Genomic DNA, 22,971 nt, shown 5'->3' on the forward strand with positions numbered 1-22,971 from the left:
CAGTTGTGGTTGGTAATAGCAATAGCAATAGCAATAGCAGTAGACTTATATACCGCTTCATAGGCCTTTCAGGCCTCTCTAAGCGGTTTACAGAGAGTCAGCATATTGCCCCCAACAATCTGGGTCCTCATTTTACCCACCTCGGAAGGATGGAAGGCTGAGTCAACCCTGAGCCGGTGAGATTTGAACCGCTGACATGCTGATCTAGCAGTAGCCTGCAGTGCTGCATTTAACCACTGCGCCACCTTGGCTCATCAATCATTCTACTCTTCAAAAAATCAAGCAAATACTAGTATAGATTTGTCATTTGATGGGGCATTGGAAATCCTAGAATGAATTGGAAGGAGTGAGGTTTTCAGTAAACTTAACAAATTGGCAGGTAGAAATTTATTCCGGATTATGCAAAGATTAAACACCTAGCCTGGGACAGCAGAAAACACTTCCTGAAAATAAAATAGTAATTAAAAATGTGAGAATTCTTTTATCCAAAAGTAAGCTTAGAAATACTCACGTGGTGCAGCCAATTTTGTGAAGATAGGAAGCATTATGTCCTCCAACTGCTGCTTCTGATCAATAAAGTCTTGTGTATTAGGCTCTTTTGTATTTTCAAGCCAGTCCAACTTGGCTTGACAGGCCTTGAGGGAAGTAGTCTACACAAAGAATAAACCAGTATCAGCAAAAAACAGCTTTTTAGCAACCACCACTAGAGATAATCTAACCAAAATGTAGGCATACAACAGTGGTGGGATTCAAATAATTTACCAACCAGTTCTCTGCCCTAATGACCAGCTGGGTAGGCGGGGCTCAGTGGTCATGTGATCATGTGGGCATGGCCAAATCAATGTCACTCAGGTCGACGGGCACTTCGCCTTAGTTGTTACAATGGTAATAAGGGTTAACTGGAGAGGCAGTTTCTGTAAGCAGGGCAATAAAGATTAGGCTAGAAACAACACCAGAATGTTTCCTTCCTGCCTTCCTTACAGGATTAGCCCTGTAAAGTGGGGAAAAACAAGATTTCTTCCAACAACCGGTTCTCCGAACTGCTTAGAAAGTTACCAACCGGTTCTCCCGAATAGGTGCAAACTGGCTGAATCCCACCACTGGCATACGAGGTGTAGTACCTTTTGAATGATTTCAGAGAATGGAAATTATTTTACATCCTAAAATATTTGTAAATATTAGGGTTCTTGAGAAATTTCAAAATACAAAAACACAGTAAAATAAAAGTGTGACATTGTTAGCATATTTGCTCTGCCTTTCTTTTGTCAGACAGATAGCAAAGGCTAGGATATATGATATATGATATATTTGAAAGAAACATTTGGGAAATAGTTAATAATTAGAAAATTCTATTAAATATGTTTCTAAATTTCCATGCATGAATTCAGATATAAAAATTTGGTAATCAAATACTGAACTTCCTAGCGTTATTCCAATGTAAAGAAGCATTTGTTCATATATTCACTTTAAATATCTATGAAATTAATATTTGAACTATAATTGACTAGCTCCAGGCTATTTGTTTTTATTTGTGTGAAACAATATAATATTTTACTACAATTTGTTCCTTTTTATTGTATCTTAAAAGCCATCTGTGGTTTACAAAAATGCTATATATAACAATTAATTGTTCAGAATATATGTTACCTATGATCACCAATAAAACTTGATTTAAAAATATTTGGAATTGGCAATGTTAGCTAAAGGTCCCCTATATCATGTGACATTTCTTCCTACTTTGTCCTTGCAAAAGACTGAAGAAGTAGTTTGACATTTGAAATGAAACTTCTGATGACCCTGTAATACTTTTATAGGGTCATCAGAAGTTATCAGTAACCATGAGTCAGCAATTAATTATATGAAACATACCATTCATTTGGACCAGCTTTAGATTAAACTAGCCAAACTGAAACTCACCCTAATATACAGAAAATCTATAATTAATTATTATTAAATAATATACCTTATCTTCTTTATTCAGCTTTCCTTGAACTTTCTCGGGATCAGTGATTGTTGCCTGGATTTGGGAAATAAAATTGCGTAAATTCTGCTTGGCCTCTGAAAAGAAAGAGAATAAAGCAACATGAGAATATCCAAGAAATGCTGCCATACTATATGATAGCAAGTCTACCACAGTTGAAATTAACTAGAGTCTGTGCATCATCTAGATCAGTGTTTCTCAACCTTGGCAACTTGAAGATGTCCGGACTTCAACTCCCAGAATTCCCCAGCCAGCAAATGCTGGCTGGGGAATTCTGGGAGTTGAAGTCCAGACATCTTCAAGTTGCCAAGGTTGAGAAACACTGATCTAGATTTCTCATTTCCCCCCAGTGAGCAATCCATTTTACAGATTGAATTATAAGAGATGTTTCTAGGAAAAAAGTAATTGTTGGAGGGTATATTTGTATTGAGAACACAGCCAGAAACTGAAAGGTGAAACTGCCTTCATTCTGCAGTAATCTTGATGAAAACTGTTCCTATCATTTAATACGTATTGATTTTTTAAAAAGGAGCTGACAAGAATGCACATGCATCTCTTGCTGCTTGTCTGAATTTCTCATTTTGAATTGTCTCTAACTGTGTGTGCAGTGTCAGCCAATGTCTTTCCTGCTGTTTTTTTTTAAAAAAATTTCTGAATAATAACTTCAAAATGGTAGGTTTCCTTTTGCAGTAATCTCATCTGTGTTTCCCTGTAGACATGATATGTCAGAGTGTGCACAGCTTTACTACGTGAGACAACCCAGGAGCAATAATAGCAAACAGAGGTTTGTAATAAATAGTAATCTACAAAAGAATTTATACTATACATAGTATAATGTGGCGCACTGGTTAAATGCAGCACTGCAGGCTACTTCAGCTGACTGCAGTTCGGCTGTTCATATCTCACCGGCTCAAGGTTGACTCAGCCTTCCATCCGTCCGAGGTGGGTAAAATGAGGACCCAGATTGTTGGGGGCAATATGCTGACTCTATAAACCGCTTAGAGAGGGCTGAAAGCCCTTTGAAGCGGTATATAAGTCTAACTGCTATTGCTATTGCTATACACATACTAGAGGCAGAAGTCAAATAATCAGTAAATTACAGCAGGGAAGAACACACGTGGAAAGAGATGGACGGCCTAACAGGACCTCTTCTTATTATACATGCTCTTAAAGGGATAACTTGCTGACTCGTACCCATCATCACCAGTGCATCATTGTAGCAGCTGGTCAGCTCTTAAATCACTACCCTGACATATATACTACATAGGCAATCTATCAGAATGTGTAAATAATCTACTTCTCTTAAGCATTCAGGACAGAGAGTTACATGGGTTTTTTTTTAATGCTTCCATACACCCTTCCTTTCCTCTATAAACCCAAATATCCATGACTTCAATGAATCCATGAAGCCCATCAAATATCTGATTATTTATACCTGATGAATAGCAAATAGAAGGAAGGTGATCATGTAATGCCCACTTCCTGATGGTCAGTGTAATAAGCAAGAAGTATGGGATAGCAAAGACACTATATAATTTAATTTCTATTCTTCATCCCCTCTCTCTCCTTTATAAATACCCCAAGGTATGTATAAATTATGGAGATATGTCTTTTCCCTTCACTGTATAACATAATGCAAGCAAAATGCAAGCAGCAAAATTAACAAAACCTCAAGTCATATTCATACTGCTTTGGGAAAGATAATCAGAATAATCATTTAAATAATTTTCGTAACATCTTTCTATATTAAAATATTATAGAATTTATTTTTTTCCAGTACCATTAAAGCAGCTTACACTCCGAAAACAACCATTTATTAGAAAAATAAAATGACATTTGTCAATGATTTTTAGTAAATATTCACTCTAGGTTGGTCTTCAGAAATGCTTTATTCAGTATTAGGGAAAACATTATGTATGCTTACACATTTTTAAATATGGGAATTGTTAGTAGAAAACATAGTAAGGTTTTCAAATATCTCTATTAATTTTCTCTATTTCAGATGCAGGGTGATGTTTTTTTCATGGCATCTGTACTGCATTTTTATTAAGTGACACGCCTTACCGTCTTCTCTTAGGAATGGCTTTAATTAGCCAGCATTTTCAAGTTGACTGTACTAAAGATTTCTTTATCTGATATCAAATGAAAACATGGCATTTTTAAAGGAACAAATATGACAGGCCCATTCCCAACATGGGTAAGGAAAGGCAAGGATCAACAGGAGACGGATTATATAATTAATAATATGATGTGCTTTCTGTGTTGATAACATTGTGCTACAGGGACGAGGGACACGACATGTCTAAAACTAATAATTTGATAAATGTACATTTTGTTTTAAGAATAGGATATTTCCAATTTTACACATTTTGTATTATTCGCCTTATATTTCTTTACTACGAAGCACTTTCCTTCAGTCCTTATTGACTTCATAAACACTTTTCTATAAGATCTGGAACTCCTTTATGACATCACAGAATCTTCTCACAGCTGATGGGCTAATATTACCACATTCAAATCTCTCTAATGCCCAGGCAGGAAGCTTGGTTATCATGGAAGGATTTATTTGAGTAAGATTCTTTTGTGACAGTCCATAATGAACCTCAAAGGCCAGATGCTGCAGCTCCTACACAAGGAACATCCATTAGATAGCGACATTTTTGTCTGAAAATAGCATACAATGTTTCTGCCTCATTCTTGCCAGATTTTCCTTTTGTGGACAATCTTCTTGATGCAAGATGTTCTTGGTTTTTGTGAACGACCAGCCTGGACAAGAGTTGCTTGGGAAATGACTCCACAGGATCTGGAATTGGTGACTAAAGAGCAATCTATCCTCTTTCATAACTCAATATGTCGTATATTCCAGTGTTTTTCTGGCATAGGACTAACTAAAGGGTGCCTAGAAGTAGCGCATGCTAGTTACAAAGTGGCACTTGTCATAGCTATAGGTTTAGCTATACACTTCCTTTTCCACAAACTGAAACTGACAAAAAGTACAAAGGTAAGATTTGGATATCGACTGTGCAATGAAGAGGATGCTTCATCCTTCCCCAATTATACCATTGCCTGACCTCTAACTTTCATTCCCTATCCCTAACTCAGAATCCCATCAAATAAAAATAATGCTGTCTGCTGATAATGTAATTATTTCATCTGATTCATACCCCTAACATCTGTCCTCCAATTATCTGAAGCAGATTGAGTAAGAATGCTATTGGATTGGTTTTCGCATATCTGGTTCTCCACAACATATGTACAGAGTGTGTGTGTGTGTGTGTGTGTGTGTGTGTGTGTGTGTGTGTACTGTATATTCTGCATAATATATAATTGCCAATTCATAGCAGCTCCCAGATTTCTCTGCTTCTACATGGAATTCTAGGGGTTAATATCCCAATTCATCTGGAGGGAATGTAGACTTGAAGTCTTAGCCTTCAAAGAATTGTAATTTCAATAATTATTTGAATGGCTAAAATCTGATATAATCTAGTCCATATATGATTTATATTGTTGTGCATTTAAAAATTATCACTATCCGCAATCTACAAGAGATTCTAAAGCAATAGCAATATAGCAATAGCAGTAGACTTATATACTGCTTCATAGGCCTTTCAGGCCTCTCTAAGCGGTTTACAGAGAGTCAGCATATTGCCCCCAACAATCTGGGTCCTCATTTTACCCACCTCGGAAGGATGGAAGGTTGAGTCAACCCTGAGCCGGTGAGATTTGAACCGCTGACCTGCTGATCTAGCAGTAGCCTGCAGTGCTGCATTTAACCACTGCGCCACCTTGGCTCTTAAAGCATGGCTCTGCCAGTTGGCCAAGAGATCAAATGGGGGAGTTCCACATTGGAGGTGTCTCCTAGAGTGATGGCAGGCGCCACTCCGCCACCCCCTTGCTCTCTGCTCTCCATCCATCCATCTTTTGGTTATCATATTGAAGTATTCTTGCTGTGTTCCTTTATCAATGTTTACTTCATTGTTTTATTATTTTACTTCTGTTTACACACTTTTTCCTTTTTTTCCTTTTTATTATTGTAAGCCACCTAGAATAACCCCATGGCTAAACAGGTGGCAAATAAAATTTTAAAATAATAGTAGTAATAATAGTGCGATGAACCATAATAATATCTTAAATCCAACCTGTATTCTAAATTCAACTAAATTTTGTCCAATTTAGATTTTGAATGGTATATATATACATAGTGCCCAATCTGAGGTAAAAAGCTCCAAGACAGATTGTGTACATTTTCAATAAAAGTTTTAATTCAGGGTAAATAAGTAAAAATATCTAACTCTGTTGTAAAGGCACATAAAAATGTTCAGCTCTCAGAAAAAAAGCATCACCATAAAAAAATCAACTCTCAGATGTTATCTTTATAAAAGCTAACAAGAATAAAAAAATAAAGAATATAGACAAGGAACAGATATTATTTTGTCAGAAAATGAAAACAATTCAAGACAACGAGAAACATATTGGAGAGAGGGAATCTTGGTGATTAGGCAAAAATTCAAAGCAAAGATAATATCTAAGGAAGGAGTAACAAGCAGAATATAGTAATGAAAGTCTGCTACCGGAATGTAATATTATGTAGAGATATTAGAGTACAGCTTTATGCTGAACAATTTTAAATAACATTCTTTTTCATGCAGAGAACAAATGTAATTATAATAGTAAATTATATAAATTTCTCATTGTGGCTGAAGCAAGGCTAAAAGTATTTAACTCTGAATGTAGGATTTTTGGATATAATCGGTGTCTGTTTATCTAGATTCTAAGGTAAACAGTGATTTCCAAAATTTAAAATATGGATCTCTGTATAAGATTAGCAGTCTTATTACTAGCTTTGATCCTAAACATTTGACAACAACTTGAATTCCAATACTTACAAAATTGAATAAGGAACCTTTCTTGGCACTTTTATTTGTATGACAAGAAAAGCATCCATTACTTATTATCTACGTGTCAAACTCTTGTTCAAAGCCATCTGCTATTTAATATTTTTTTAATTTTAAAAATCCTATATTTTCAAAGCAGATTAATAAATGGAGAGATAATTACTGAACTTATTTAATTAATGCTCAGTACAACAATAAAAGATATCAGAGTACACTGAATTACTTTCCTAATATAAGAAACAAGTTTTAAATTTTTACCTTAATGCTAATGTCTCACTATATTATCGTGTATAAGTTTAAAACAACATTAACATGCTTTCAATTTTTTTCACTTGACAGTCAGAGAACCCCACAACAGCAGTATCAGTTGTCACAGAGATGAACGAAGATTATAGCCAGGACACGAACAAAATGCTCTACAAATTAGTGACTAACACTTCCAAGATGATGAAATACATGAAGCGTGTCACCAATCAGCACAAAAAAGAAATTAAGTACCGTAAATTACACAAAAAGAGAAAAAATGACGACTATGATGAAGATGAACATTTTTTTCCAGTTTGTTTGCACAACCATAGCTCCAGTGCAGACACCATATAATGTATACACCCCCCAAAAAAAATCTTCCTTCCTATATTCAGTTCTTACTGAATATTTGGAATGTTGCTCCCAATCCAATAAGGTGGCAAAGGAAGTAACAAAGCTCCAATTTAGGTTGCTTGGTATGCTGAGTTAGATTCTGTGCAGGATGCTATTGTACTGAAGAAGACACAAAGAGGCTATTAAATGTTCTTTTAAAGTCAAACCAAAGTGATTTGCATCTACAATCTCAATAATTAAAGACTGTATTTGGTAGATAATGGAGTGAGTCGTCAATATGATCTTATCTTTGTTATATAAAACTGGGACCGAACTTTAATAAAAGGCGCCCTTTTCCCCAGGAAGCAAAGTGCTATTTTAGCAGTTTAGCATTCCTCATGCTCGGTGGATTTCAGATATAGTAATTCTATGTGACAGGGGGAAAAAGATGGAAAAAATCCTTTCTTCCCAACTTGATATGATTTCTGCTCAGGGAAAAAAACAGACAAAGCAAACAGCAAAGAACAGACAAAAGGCAAGCGATCCTAAAAGAATGAGAAGATGGCTGAGCGATTCAGTAGCTAGAAGTCAAGTTTGTTTATTTATTTATTTATTTATTTATTTATTTATTTATTTATTTATTTATTTATTTATTCATTCATTCATTCATTCATTCATTCATTCATTCATTCATTCATTCATTCATTTATTTATTAGACTTATATACCGCTTCATAGGACGTTCAGCCCTCTCTAAGCGGTTTACAGATTTTTAGCAAATTGAGTCAGCATATCACCCCCACAGTCTGGATCCTCATTTCACCGACCTCGGAAGGATGGAAGGCTGAGTCAACCTTGAGTCGGTGAGATTTGAACCGCTGAACTGCAGATAACAGTCAGCTGAAGTGGCCTGCAGTGCAGCACCCTAACCACTGCGCCACCTTGGCTCTTTTAAGTTGTAAGTTGCCCAGAAATCAAAAGAAAGGAAAAGATCCCTTTGTTTTACCCTTTAGTCTCTGAACCTGTTCGTCTGATCATCCTCAAGACAGTTTTACCTGCTTGGCTTTAGTGCTCTTGTATGGTGATCAGTTATATTTCTTTCTTTTTTTTGTAATTTTTTTTTATTTTCAAAACAAACATACAAATCCTCCTTCTTTACATACTGTAGATAGTGTATCAGCTGGTTACAAAAGGCTTTTGTGCATCTCTTCCACCGTCATCAAATATAATTCATATTAATTCAAATATCTTAACTCAAATATTTATTATATTACCATCATCATGCCTCCACTTTTATTTGACTATAGTTATTTAAACGTCCTTCATCCTAAGATATACCAAGATTTAATACATAACCACATGCTGGCATTTCATTTACTTATTTATAAAATCCTCCATTAACATTAAATCCTCATATCCTGTTTTAGCTAAACATCCATAATATTTAAGATCAGTTACATTTCTGGCTCTGAAGACACTTCGATAAGAAATGTTCCTTTCTTTGAGTACTGATCAGGTACAGACACTTCTCACAAAATGACAAAATCATCAAGAATTAGAAATGACTCGCTACAGGAAGTCCTTGACTTACAACTGATCACTTAGTGATATTTGAAGTTCTGACAGGAACCTCCCCCCCAAAAAAAACCAAATATGACCCACATGGTCACATGATCATCTTTTGGTTGCTCAGCAACTAGCTCACATTTATGTCCATTTGCAATATTCAACAGTGCTGTGACCATAATTTACTTTTTTTTTTGCAGAAATCAGCATTTATTTCTAGTTTCCTGCAAAAAAACACTGACAATGGTAGACAATGGTTTTTTCTTAATGACACTGAATTTGCTTAACAACTGCTGCAAAAAAATGTTGTAAAATTGGATCAGTCATGTGATGACCCAGTTAATCATTGGTATGATTTACGCCTGTAATTCCAGGCTCAATTTCAGTTCTAAGTCAAGAACTATATTATTATCCAGGTTAATAAATATGACGGTATCAATAACACTCAAAATACTGTAACAAAAATTGGAAAGCCAGAATTATGGTTCTGCTGTGAAGTGACTAACGGATTCAAGATCAAAGTTAATGGAGGAGAGAGACACCAGAAATCATATCTTCTTGTATTAATTTTACTATTAAAGGTTTGTTTCACACTATATGCTGAATCAAAACTAAACAAACCGCATTACGGTTTGATGCATAAAGATAGCATTTCCAACTTTAGAGAAAAATCAGAAGGAATCTTGATAATTTTTCAAACTAGCAAATTTTATTGAAAAGCACAAGTTTTCACAAACTATAGCTCAGACTTTTTAATAAAATGTGTTAGGCTGAAAAGGTGTTACCAGACTCCACCATCTTGAGAGAATGAGTTCATTGACCTATGTAATCTTTTGATTACCTCCAGCTATTATAAATATGAAGGAGCAACAAGACTGCAAAACAGCACAAAAGCCATAGGATTATTTAAAATCCAGTGATCTCTTACCTGATTACAAATTAAGAATGTTCATTCAAAAATTAAAGTGGAATTACAAATTTAGCTAAAAGGTTTGCATGCTAAATTATTACTTTTGGTTCCTACATAGTAAGAGGAAGTTTTTCATAGTTGTATGGAAAAAATATGCTTCATTTGATTACAGGTAAGACTGCTGATGAAAAGCAGAGGATCTTTTACTTATTTATTTGAAATACAAAACTTTTTCATCGGTTTGTTAGTTTCAGTGCATGTTAGATGCCTAGAAGAAAAGAATGTGCTTGTTGGACAATCCAATTCTCACACAAGATGAAAAAGTTTGGAGGCCTCTGTAATCAAATGAAGCATATTTTTTCCATACAACTATGAATGAACACTCTTAATTTGTAATCAGGTAAGAGATCACTGTCTTGTTGTCCTTCTCATCCTATTGGCTGTACAGGTAGTCCACAACTGACAATCATAATTAAGCCCATAATTTATGCCTGGGAAGAACATTTTAGAGAGCTATATACAGACCCAGACTATGAATTCAATGAGAGCCAAATTAGTTTGGACCAAACTCCTTACTGGACCCCTGTCATACCAGAAGAGGTATCCCAGCTGATTGAATCCCTTAAGGTTAATAAGGCACCAGGTAGGGGCTGACAGTGTTCTGCCAGAAATAAATTAAAAAGAACATCAGTTGGTGGGCACCTCTATTAGCATCTCTCTTTATATAGATAGATAAAACGGGCTGCATGCCAAAAGATTGGGGATTAGCAATCATCATACCAATCTACAAAAAGGGTAACAGAAATGATCCAGGCAATTATAGGCCCATTAGTCTTCTGAGTGTTGTTAATAAATTCTATGCCAAACACCTAAAGTATAAACTTCAGGATTGGCTAATTTCAGGGGGGCTAATCAAAGATGAACAAGCTGGATTTAGAGAAGGAAGATCAACAGTGGATCATATCTTGGTATTGCACCATCTGATCCAAAAATGCACATATAAAAAAAATCCTCTCTTTTTGTAGCCTTCCTTGATTTTAAGCAGAACTTTAAAATATCCAGAAATACTCTCTGGGAGAAATTACTACTATTGATAAACACCTCCTCTACCTCATACAAAAATTGTATGCTAATTCCACCTTGAAAGTGAGGTATAACCCTCGAGGGACTCTATCTGGCCTAATAAGGGTACAAAAAGGAATATGGCAGGGTTGTATCCTATCCCCCTCCCTCTTTAACTTTTACATTAATCACTTGATCGATCTTTTACAGAATCCTGACCCACACTCTCCTAACTTGGCACAACGTAAAACCCTGATACTCTTATATGCCGATGACGCTGCTATTATCTCACAAACGCCCATTTGACTGAAGAGCGCAATCATCGCAACATTGGGTACTGCAGACAGAATAAGTTGGTCTTTAATTTTGACAAATTGACATTTTTAGTTTTTGCTAAAAGATGTATTCGATACTCCTGGAAAATAGAAGGACATAATTTAGAACAGGTTAGGATATTTAAATACTTGGGGGTGGTTTTCCACTCACAAGGTATATGGAAGACTCACCTGGATTATATATTGCAATCAGCCCTCAGGTCTTCAAATGCCGTTACATATTTCTTCTTCATGGGCAGAGGACAATAGTCCCTGCTGCCTTAAAACTCTTTGAGGCCAAAACATTGGCACAAATTCTTTATGGGGCACAAACAGGAGTCTTGGTAAAGAAAGACTCGCTAGGAATCATAAAAACAAAATTCCTGCGAGCCATTTTAGCTGCACCGAAAGGAACACCAGACACCCGTTTAAGGATTGAGATGGGTATGCCTCAGATTCAGATAAGAGCCTGTAAGATGATGATGATGATTTATTGGCTAAAAATTCATTTCTTCCCAGAGGGACTGACTCCTTAATGTTGACAGATAACTTCCCCTCCCCTTGAAAACAGTTGATAGACCACAAACTCGGCTCTTATGGGCTCTCCTCAGCATTTTTAATATCTCTAAGATTTGACCAAGCTAAGCAAGTACCGTATTTTTTGGAGTATAAGACGCAACGTAGTATAAGATGCACCAAAGTTTTGAAGAGGCAATTTTTTTAAAAAAGGTTTTGCACTCTACAAAACTCCCAAAATCTGCCTGTGTTTCTTAAAAATGGGCCCATTTTTTTCTCAAAAAAAGGGCATGAATAGCCTTTAGGAGGCTTGTAGAGTAGGGGGTGGCCCCCCCGAAAAAGAGCAAAAACGGGGCCCGTTTTTTGTTTAAAAAGGGGGCATGGATAGCCTTTAGGAGGGCTATATAGTGCTCCTGGGGCATTGAGGGGGGGGGGCAAAATTGAGCAAACAACAGCTCATTTTTTGCTCGTTTCTGCCCTCCCCAGCCTCCAGGAGCTCTGTGAAAGACTCCTAAAAGCTATGCATGGCCATTTTGGTGAAGTGGGTGGGGTTTGGGGAGGCAAAAAATGCTGTATTCAGTGTATAAGACTCACCCAGATTTTCAGCCCCTTTTTTGAGGGAAAAAGGTGTGTATTATACTCCGAAAAATACAGTAGTCATTAAATAGAACCTGGAGTTCCATTCAGAAATAAATAGGTTGCCTCTCCCTAGTAGGAACAGAATTAAGGGGGTGTGGGAATCATCAAGATATTTAGAGGACCTGATCTTCCCGAAACATAGAATCGCATTCTTTGGAGCCAGGTTTAACATCCTCAGCACTTGTCCAAGGCAGGTATAACAAGACTCCAATAATGGAACAATTATGTACTATATGTGGTAAAGGAGAAGTTGAAGATATCACACTTTTTATTGTACTGTGAGTTATACAAAGTTTTTAGGTCAATGCAGATTCTCCCCTTATTAGAGAGATTACCAGGGAGGGCAGACAATTTTTATGTAGACTAACTCCTCCGGGACTCAAACCTGGTTATCAACATGCAGTAGCAAAATTCTGTGCAGCTGCAACCACCACAAGAGAAATCCGATTACAGAATTAAAGATGTTTACTGCACCAATTTCTTGTAGATATCTCTAACAATTTTTAGAGAATCTATATTTACATACATACTTACACGTTCTCCCATCATGTAACCAAGGGTAAGAGTTATACTGTTTGATACCATGTATTTTTTTATTATGGACGTTATGTAGTAGTAGTAGTAGTAGTAGTAGTAGTAGTAGTAGTAGTAGTAGTAGTAGTAGTATCTTTTAACACTATTGTAAACAGTGATAATTTTGTCTATTGCTGGTCTGTAACTGTAATAAAGTTTATTACAATTACAATTGACCCCAAAATTTCCATTGTTAAGCAAGGCAGTTGTTAAGTGAGTTTTGCCCCATTTTATGACCTTTTTAAGGGAATCCCAGCAGCTGTTAAGGGAAGCATGGGGTTTATTAAATGAATCTGGCCTCTCCCATTGACTTTGCTTGTTGGAAGCTGCCTGGGAAGGTAATCAATGGTGATCACATGACTCTGGATCAGTGCAACTGTCATAATTAAATGCTGGTTGCCAAGTGACCAAATTTAGATCACATGTCCAGAGATGCTGCAATGGTCATAAATGCGAAAACTGGCTATGTCACTTTTTTCAGTGACATGGTCACTAAACAAAGGGTTGTAAGTCCAGGACTACCTGTAGTGAAAGATAGTATAGGGATTCCTTTTGCTAAGAGCTTTTACTTTTCTTCTTTTACTTTCTTTTGCATGTATTGTAAAGGATGTTTCAGTTTCTGCTTTTTCCTTTCTTTCTCTCTCCTGTGAAATTTAAATAGATTGATATACTCGGCTCTATGTGATCTAGCAAACTATTGGTATACAGGTTTTCATTTGTAGTATCTAGCTAGGTGTTGTGGCCCAGCAGGAGCCGTTGGAGCTGCCACCCGACTCCGACAGCGAGGGGCCCTATGAGTCGGCTCTGGAAGATGTGGAGGACCCTGGACAGGGTTCCGACTCCGAGCAGGGCGCAGAGCAGCTGGTTGGCTCCAGGAGGCGCCTGAGGCCTGGAGCAGTGATGAGAGCCAAAGGGAGTATGCTCCCGAAGACAAGCCTTGGAGCAGTGGGGAGGAGACAAGGGAGTGTGATCCTGACGTCATGCATTGGAGTAGTAGGGAGGAGACAAGGGAGTTGGTCCTGGATGCCCGGCAATAGAGGGCTAATAGGCGTAAAGAACAGTTACGCAGTTACAGGAGATAATTGAACTCAGCTGGTGGTAATTAGGCTCCTCTCAAGACTATAAAAGGAATGGCTTTCCACAAGCTCGTCGCAGGAATCAACGTATTTACTAAGAAGCTATCGTGGCTATGTTGGCAGGCGGGATTGCTGCCAAGGTCTAGTTGGTGCTGGATTGCTGCCAAGGTCTAGTTTGTCCTGGATTGCTGCCAAGGTCTAGTCTGTGTGTTAATAAATCCTTGAAGTATCTTTGTCTCGGCGTGCTTTGGTGTATGAAGAGGGGGGTCAGAACAGCTAGGTGAGATATTTAGCCTTTCTACCTAAATGCAATGTCCTTATATACCTCTTCTGTTTTTTTAAAAAATAGCTTCATGTGAATTGACCTATCATTAATGTCTTGCAGCACAAATTAACTATTTTGGGAAACTGTCTTTTTAAAACAACATACTAGATGGAAAACAGCTTCTCCATAAAGTGCTCCATGAAAATAACTTTCTGTTATTATATAGTTGATATATTACAAATATTTGGTATTTGTACTTATTCAGAATTCAGCTGATTTGAGTACTGTAAAGCTAAATCCACAACTCAAAGAAGCTTAACAATTATTAATATTACCTGCCCAATCCAAGAATTCAGCACACTCTGCTTGCTTATATCGATTTGCAATTTCTCTAGCATTTTCACCCCGGAATGTGGTTGCATAAATATCAGCTTCCAGCTCTATCAGAGTTTTCAGTGTGTTTAGCTGACCCCAGGCTGCAGCACAATGGAGAAGTGTATAACCTGAGAGAACAAACCAAATCAATGTACATAACTGTGCACTGAATATCTGTATACAATACTTTTTACATAATGCATTTCTTTATATACAAGAAAACTCAACTGCCGATTAGCAAACCATCAGATTAATGCTGGATGGTCAATCAAACAATTTTCAGAATGTCATTCTGACTCAATGCTTAAATACATGTTGAACATACATGCAAAGCACAGAAAAGGAATAAGAAATAATAAGCTAAACGAGGTACAATGGTACCTTCATATGTATAGTGACAAACAAACATATACTGGGTATCTTTACAAGCATTCTTTTGCATTTACCATTAACACATAAACAAAAAAACTGTCTTCATACATCTTACTCTGTTCCCTGTTAAACCATTTAATAAGCATTCCTTTTATTCTCATGCATGCTTAACTATCATATTACTGAATTTTTCAATGAACCTTCAACTCAGTGTTTCTGTAAAATATTCTCTAATCCAAGATTATCATAAACGTTTACTTAATATGTATCTCAACAATATATATCCACAGAATTGCCAATTGTTTTCTGTAAAAACTCCTATGTCTATCAATTCAGTCTTGAGAATCCAAATATTAATACATTACCTCTTTAAACTAATGTTTCTCAACCTTGACATCCTCCAACATATTGGTTGGGGAATTCTGAGAGTTGGAATTCAGGTATATTAAAGTTGTCAGGATGGAGAAACATTGCTTTAAGCAATCACCTTTTTTTTTAAACCACTGATTCTTGTTCATATGTTTAAATAAAAATGCATATATGCATTTGATTGATAGAGAAGTAAAATTTTCAGAATGGTACATACACTTTAATAAAGTGAAGAAACAAGTATTTTAGACAAAAAAAGAGGTTTAAAAAGTTGCTCAGTGGAAACATTATAGGGGAGCTAACGACATTAACGTACTGTAGTAATTAGGGTCCCGAGGCTGAAGATGAAAGAATGTAATCCACCGACGGATAGCTAAACCAACAAAAGTTTATTGAACAAAGCATTCCATAGATAGCAGAATCAACAGCAGAATCAACAGCATTAAGCATCCCATGGATAGCAGAATCAACAGCAAAATTATTAATCATGAAACATCATTCTTATAGTGTTTGCAGCTTCTTTAGTTCTACCTACTTTACGTGTTATATCATTGTTGGTTAACAAGTCTCCAAAGCACAATAATTGGTTAGTCATTACATCATTGGTGTTCGTGAAAATGTGCATGTTTTCACACACTGAATGAATCGAGTGTTATCATTCAAATGAATAAAATGTTACAGGTTTACTTTGTATCATCCCGTGCCCTTGATGCCTGGGAACACACTGCAACAGCAAAGAATAGCTGACAAGCAAAGATTTGCTGCAGATTGCTGCATTTTGTAATTACACGTGTAACCTCAGTTCTAAGGACCATCCAGATGATTCACTGTACAAACCCTACATGGGACTTCCTATCTAGGAGCATCATGGAGCTATAGAAATAGTTATAGTTTATTAGTCTTGTATGCCGCCCACTCCCGGAGGACTCCGGGCGGCTTACAATAAAAAGGGGAAAGGGAATAAATAAGACAGACAACAATTTAAAATACAACAACATTCATAGTTACCGTGGGGCTGGATACTTCAACAGCCCCCAGCAATGGTATATTTAGACTTCCAGTGAAGATGTTTGACTGACCAGTATGGAATGCTCTTTCTGGACTAAAGCTTTTTCAATTTACAAACAAGGGAACTGAGTTCCCTAAGTTTATATGACTCTGTGTGAGTTAACTCATATTAAAGAAAGTTCCAGAATCACCCCATACAGCAGCAGTTTGAAAAGACACAGCACACCGAGGTAGCTAAGTGAGAAATCCATAAGCTAAACCGTGGTAACCAAAATCACTTTGTTGATGAAAAAGCAACTGTTTTGTTATTTGTTTTTCAAACAGACAAGGAGTCATGACTTTCATTTCTTAAACACTTCATTATTATTCAACTAAAGGAGGATTTTTTTTCAGAAACAGCCTGTTTCTCCTTTTTAAAGATCTAGCCATTTGGGGGACATCATTATTGTTGAAAGGAAGGGAGGAGGGTTGCCAGAGGTGAGCTAAAATAAGGAAGTACCTTTTTCTTGGAGAAACATAAGGTATTAATAATGTTTGGTCTTATTTCATCATTTTCATGAATTTGCCACCTTTATTTGACATTGGGAGTTATAATTTGCATTTTTGGACTGCTTGTTGGGTAGGCTGAAATCTTCCAATCTTAATTAATTGGCTGAGAGATACCACTTGATCAACAAAAAGCTTCCTTTTATAAAACTATTATTATTTTACAAAAGGAAGGTAAAGAACAGAATATGATGAAGCAATATAGGAGGCAATTATGCCAGACAAGAGACTACAGTTTCCCTCATATCTTCTTCACAAAAGTGCATAAAATTGTTTTTTGTTATAAATATAATCTAATAATATAACTAAATATTTATAGGTATAACTAAATATTAATATAAGATATGTAAAGAAATAGTTATAATCTTAAATGAATAAAAAGGATTTTCTCTTTAAGATTAAAGACTTTAAAAGATTTATAAATATTTAAAGAATATTTTAAAAATATTAATAAGCGTAAATGAATATATATATATCACTTTCCACAACAGACGGAAAAATTAAAAAATGGATTTGGTTAAGATGGCAAGATAAAGTCTTTTAAACAAGGATTTTATTCAGTCTTTCTATTGGGATATAGTTCTGGTTTTAAGGCTTGAAAGAGAAAAAAAGGAAATCTAGAAATTATTTGAAGATTTAATAACCTGTGTAGTATAGAACTGGCTTGTATAGGTAAAGTGTTGAGGTCATAATTGTATTAGTATTTTACTCTGTTGGAAAAAATCAAAAGCCAACTACTTTTTTCTTTTCCAATCTGCACCCCCCCCTTTAATTTTTATTTACATTGTATTTTATGCTATAATAAACCTTAATACAACTTTATATATACAAAAAAAAATGGTAGATTCACATCCAAGGAAAGTAAAAGAGTTAGCATTTCCCAAACCAGGAATGAAAGGAGACTATATGCAAATTCTTTGCTTAAGATTTGAGAATCTATGTGGGGGGGGGGAAAGGTACAACACAAGTGAAAATTGTGGTTAGGCTGAAATTAGATAAAAATAGAAAACAAAAGAGAGCAATCTGGTTTAATGGTGAAAGTATCAGATTAGAAACTTGGAAACTGTAAATTCTAGTCCCACTTTAGGCACAACACCAGTTGGGTGAATTGTGCTATAGGTAATCCTTGACTTACACCCATAATTTGAACTAGAATGTACAAAATCATAAATATGTGCCAGTTGGCAAGGACCTGAATTTTGAACACATGACCATGGGGACATGGGGATAGTCATACGTCACTATTCTCAGCATCATCCTGATTTTGAAGGGATGTCAAGAACTATGTGTAGTCACTTTCTCTCAGTCCTAGGAAGAAGGCAATGGCAAAAAAATTTCTAAAAACAAACCATTGCCAACAAAACTGCAGGGAATGGTCCAGACAGTCCCCCAGAATTTGACATGATTGAATTAAAGGGGGGGGGGGGAAGAAAAATGAATTGAAGGACTAATAAACACAGTTCTGAAAGCTCTAACTTCTGCTAGCTGAAAAGATAACTATGAGCACTGATTATAGCAGTTTTCAAATTCAAAATAAAAACTGACATAATTCTTTTTTGAAGACAAGTTTTTTATTTATATATAAGTATTTTGAATACAGTGTATTGTCCAGGCATACTATTTTACAAAAGTAAAAAAGAAAAACTAACATATATACTGTTCTGACCCCCTCCTTCGTCCAGTAACGAATGCCGAGACAAGCTTAACTGGAATTTCATAGCACTTTATTAGCAAGAAACCAAAACCTCGGTGGCTGAAAGCCAAGCATAACAAACAGATAAGAACCTTGGCAGCAACTCAGACTTCGACAGATAACAGCTTCTCCAGCGTTAGGAATGACGTTGACTCCTGCAAAACCAGGCTCCTCCCAGTCTCTCTTTAAATACTATCTTGAGAGGAGCCTAATTACAATCACCTGGGTCCAATTATCTTTGGTAACTGCGTAGCTGCTCTCTATGTCGATCTGCCCGGCATTGCCGGGCATCCAGGAACAATTCCCTTGGCTCCTCCCCACTGCTCCAATGCATGACGTCGAGATCACACTCCCTTGTCTCCTCCCCACTGCTCCAAGGCTCAGGCGCCTCCTGGTGGCCAACCAGCCTCTCTGTGCCCTGCTCGGAGTCGGAACCCTGTCCAGGGTCCTCCACATCCTCCAGAGCCGACTCATAGGGCCCCTCGCTGTTGGAGTCTGGTGGCAGCTCCAACGGCTCCTGCTGGGCCACAACATATACCATATTGCCCCAAAGATAAGACTTCCCTGGATAATAAGGCCAATCAGGCTTTTGCACGCACACACTAAAATAAGCCCTTCCCCAAAAAACAAGCCCTCCCCAAAAATATTTAAACGCACGTGCAGCCATTTCCTCGCTATTTCCTCTGGTTGGTTGCCGCGCAAACAACCAGAGGTGAGGCGAGGCCAGAGGAGGGAGTAAGAGAGGGGAAACATGCCCCATGCACCCCACACGCTCTTACATAATGGCCGCTCCCACAACCCTAGCGACCGTGCTCCATCTGTCATGCTGTTGAAAAAAGAGCGGCAGGCACAGTGATGCGCAACACAGCAGAGCCATGAGGTGACCACGCTCACCACCTCCTGCGTGCCCTTGTGACCTCTAGGCTGGAATACTGCAATGTGCTCTACATGGGGCTGCCCTTGAAGAGCATTCGGCGACTTCAGCTAGTCCAGAATGCGGCCGCGCGAGCGATTGTGGGTGCACCTCGCTTCACCCACGTTACACCTATCCTCCGCGAGCTGCACTGGCTGCCTGTCGATCTCCGGGTGCACTTCAAGGCACTACTTATCACCTATAAAGCCCTTCATGGTAGTGGGCCTGGGTATTTGAGAGACCGCCTACTGCCAATTACCTCCACTAGACCGATACGATCGCATCGATTAGGCCTCCTCCGAATTCCATCTACTAGCCAGTGCAAACTGGCAACTACCCGGAGGAGAGCCTTCTCGGTGGCTGCTCCGACCCTCTGGAACGAACTCCCCATGGAGATTCGGACCCTCACCACCCTCCAATCCTTCTGCGCCGCTTTGAAGATCTGGCTGTCCCGGCTGGCCTGGGGTTAAGATTCCAACCCCACCCGAATTGTGTGACTGTTGTGCTCTCTTTTAATATGTTGTATTGTTTCCATATTGGAATACTGTTTGTCTTTCCCCCCCTCCCTTTTTGAATTGTGAGCCGCCCTGAGTCCCCCCAGGGAAAAGGGCGGCATACAAATAAAGGAAATTCAAATTCAATTCAGCTCAAAAATAATAAGACCTCCCTGAAAATAAGGCCAAGCATTTATTTTGGGAGTCAACAGAAAATAAGACTATGTCTTATTTTCAGGGAAACACAGTACTAATCTTAATAGTAATAATAAAATGGGAATAATTATAACATATTTATAATTATATTAGCTTATTTATAATCCTATTGATTATATTAGCATACTTATAGTTATAAACAATATTCATTTTTACTTGATGATAACAATGCTCTTTCTTCATCTAATTTCTACCTCATCTCTAACCATTGATAAAACCTATTCCATGTTAAATAATACTCTGACATAATTCTTAAAGGGACCTTTTCCTAGACTCTTCAGAGATGCTTAATTCAAAATAGCTAGACCATTATGTACCTCTGACTGTCTTATCCTTCAGGTCAACTCCATATTTTGCCAGGGATTGGATAACATCATTCTGACCAACCATACAAGTTGTAAATAGTAGGTTTCTCCCTAGAATATCCTTTTCCATTAAAAACTTATTGACTTTTTCATGATCAGGATCCTCCGCATCCTCAAAAATCTGTTGTAGGTCTTCCATATCACCCCTTAAAGCAGCCATCAGGAGAGGATTAAATTGTGCTGGTTCCTCTTGAGGTCCCAAATCCTCATGTTCATTTGAAGACGCTGTTTCTTCCAAGGGTTCCATTTTCACAAGATTAGCTTAATTAAAAAAATATATTTTAAAGAACAGATTAGGATATGGTTTGTACAGATTCAAAGCATCACCATTTCTATCTACAAAACTTCATCTTTTTATCCAAAACATTTCCAGAATATGTTAGATCACTATACTTTTCACCAGCTAGATCTTTCATCTATCCATCTATCCATCCATCCATCCATCCTGTCTCATCATCCATCTATCTATCTATCTATCTATCTATCTATCTATCTATCTATCTATCTATCTATCTATCTATCTATCTATCTATCTATCATCTATCTATCTATCTATCTATCTATCTATCTATCTATCATCTATCTATCTATCTATCTATCTATCATCCATCCAGGTTCCAACCATCCTGTCTCATCCATCCATCCATCCATCCATCCATCCATCCACCCACCCACCCACCCACCCACCCACCCACCCACCCACTATCTACCTACCTAACTACAGATTCAAAGCATCACCATTTCTATCTACAAAACTTTATCTTTTCATTCAAAACATTTCCAGAATACATTAGATCACTATACTCTTCACCAGATAGATCTATCTGTCTTTCATCTATCCATCCATCCATCCATCCATCCATCCATCCATCTATCCTGTCTCATCATCTATCTATCTATCTATCTATCTATCTATCTATCTATCTATCTATCTATCTATCTATCTATCTATCCATCCATCCATCCATCCATCCATCCATCCATCCATCCAGGTTCCAACCATCCTGTCTCATCCATCCATCTACCCACCCAACCACCCAACCACCCCCTACCTACCTACCTACCTACCTACCTACAGATTCAAAGCATCGCCATTTCTATCTACAAAACCTCATCTTTTTATCCAAAACATTTCCAGAATAAGTTAGATCACTATACTCTTCACCAGATCAATCTATCTATCTATCTATCTATCTATCTATCTATCTATCTATCTATCTATCTATCTATCTATCTATCTATCTATCAATCATCCATCCAGGTTCCAACCATCCTGTCTCATCCATCCATCCATCCATCCATCCATCCACCCACCCACCCACCCACCCACCATCTATCTACCTACCTACCTACCTACCTACCTACCTACCTACCTACCTACCTACCTACAGATTCAAAGCATCGCCATTTCTATCTACAAAACTTCATCTTTTTATTCAAAACATTTCCAGAATACATTAGATCACTATACTCTTCACCAGATAGATCTATCTGTCTTTCATCCATCCATCCATCCATCCATCCATCTATCCTGTCTCATCTATCTATCTATCTATCTATCTATCTATCTATCTATCATCCATCCATCCATCCATCCATCCATCCATCCAGGTTCCAACCATCCTGTCTCATCCATCCATCCATCTACCCACCCACCCCCTACCTACCTACTACCTACCTACCTACCTACAGATTCAAAGCATCGCCATTTCTATCTACAAAACTTCATCTTTTTATCCAAAACATTTCCAGAATACGTTAGATCACTATACTCTTCACCAGATCTATCTATCCATCCATCCATCCATCCATCCATCCATCCATCCATCCATCCCTCCCTCCCTCCCTCCCTCCCTCCCTCCCTCCCTCCATCCATCTATCATCTATCTATCTATGTATCTATCTCACTAATCAGTACAACAAAAATTTGACAGAAACGATGGCATGAGTGGGCATGACCTTTACTATCATTAGAACCTGAAGCAGTCTCATTCCTGACCCAACTCAAAACCAACCTCGCTGTGCCTTCCGAGTTCCCCGAGATTTCCTGGCTGCTGCGAGGGGGAAAAAAAAACCAGTAACCCCGTCGCCATAGAAACCCCTCAGCGTGGCTGAGGCCGGAACGCTTGAACCGACACTTGAAGTTCTTGCACGGGAAATTAAGGCCGACGGATTACTTCCGGGAGGGGGGGTGAAATCTGGTGGGGCGGGGTGCTGCCTACTGGCAGTTTCCGGCACCAGTGGG

At 37.7% G+C, this 22,971-nt stretch overlaps 2 protein-coding genes across 4 annotated transcripts in view; one reads left to right on the top strand and one right to left on the bottom strand.

Moving 5' to 3' along the window:
* ANKRD45 (ankyrin repeat domain 45) overlaps positions 1-22,933 on the bottom strand; it is a 35,841-nt gene extending 12,908 nt beyond the window's left edge. The window contains exons 1-5 of one of the 2 annotated variants that reach the window (XM_087726745.1): positions 22,742-22,933; positions 20,679-20,987; positions 14,711-14,878; positions 1,964-2,058; positions 512-650 (exon numbers count right to left, since the gene is read on the bottom strand). In XM_087726745.1, the coding sequence (XP_087582871.1) occupies positions 512-650; positions 1,964-2,058; positions 14,711-14,878; positions 20,679-20,973 (697 nt within the window). In that variant the 5' untranslated portion in view covers positions 20,974-20,987; positions 22,742-22,933. The remainder of the gene's footprint in view (positions 1-511; positions 651-1,963; positions 2,059-14,710; positions 14,879-20,678; positions 20,988-22,741) is intronic. The other variant, XM_087726746.1, reaches the window with a different exon arrangement.
* Positions 2,241-7,736, top strand: TEX50 (testis expressed 50). Of its 2 annotated transcripts, none has more exons than XR_001314035.2 (2): positions 2,241-2,330; positions 7,216-7,332. XR_001314035.2 is itself a non-coding variant. In XM_087726393.1 (2 exons), exons 1-2 carry the CDS (start codon positions 4,662-4,664, stop codon positions 7,474-7,476), a joined length of 582 nt encoding a protein of 193 aa, XP_087582519.1. In that variant the 5' UTR covers positions 4,094-4,661; the 3' UTR covers positions 7,477-7,736. The 2 variants fall into 2 exon arrangements, 1 of the variants encoding a protein (XP_087582519.1); XM_087726393.1 differs by lacking the exon at positions 2,241-2,330 and adding an exon at positions 4,094-4,982 and having other exon boundaries at positions 7,216-7,736.
* Positions 22,934-22,971: the final 38 nt, after the last annotated feature.

The sequence above is a fragment of the Thamnophis sirtalis genome, unplaced genomic scaffold (assembly GCF_051295495.1).
Source record: "Thamnophis sirtalis isolate CommonGarterSnake01/CBP01778 unplaced genomic scaffold, rThaSir2_p1.2 scaffold_12, whole genome shotgun sequence".
Taxonomy (NCBI): domain Eukaryota; kingdom Metazoa; phylum Chordata; class Lepidosauria; order Squamata; family Natricidae; genus Thamnophis; species Thamnophis sirtalis.

Excerpts from the sequence above, each read along its gene's own strand:
- TEX50 (XM_087726393.1), top strand. The coding sequence starts at position 4,662 with ATGTTTCTGCCTCATTCTTGCCAGATTTTCCTTTTGTGGACAATCTTC. Across the intron at positions 4,983-7,215 it reads AACTGACAAAAAGTACAAAG|TCAGAGAACCCCACAACAGC; the intron begins GTAAGATTTGGA and ends TTCACTTGACAG.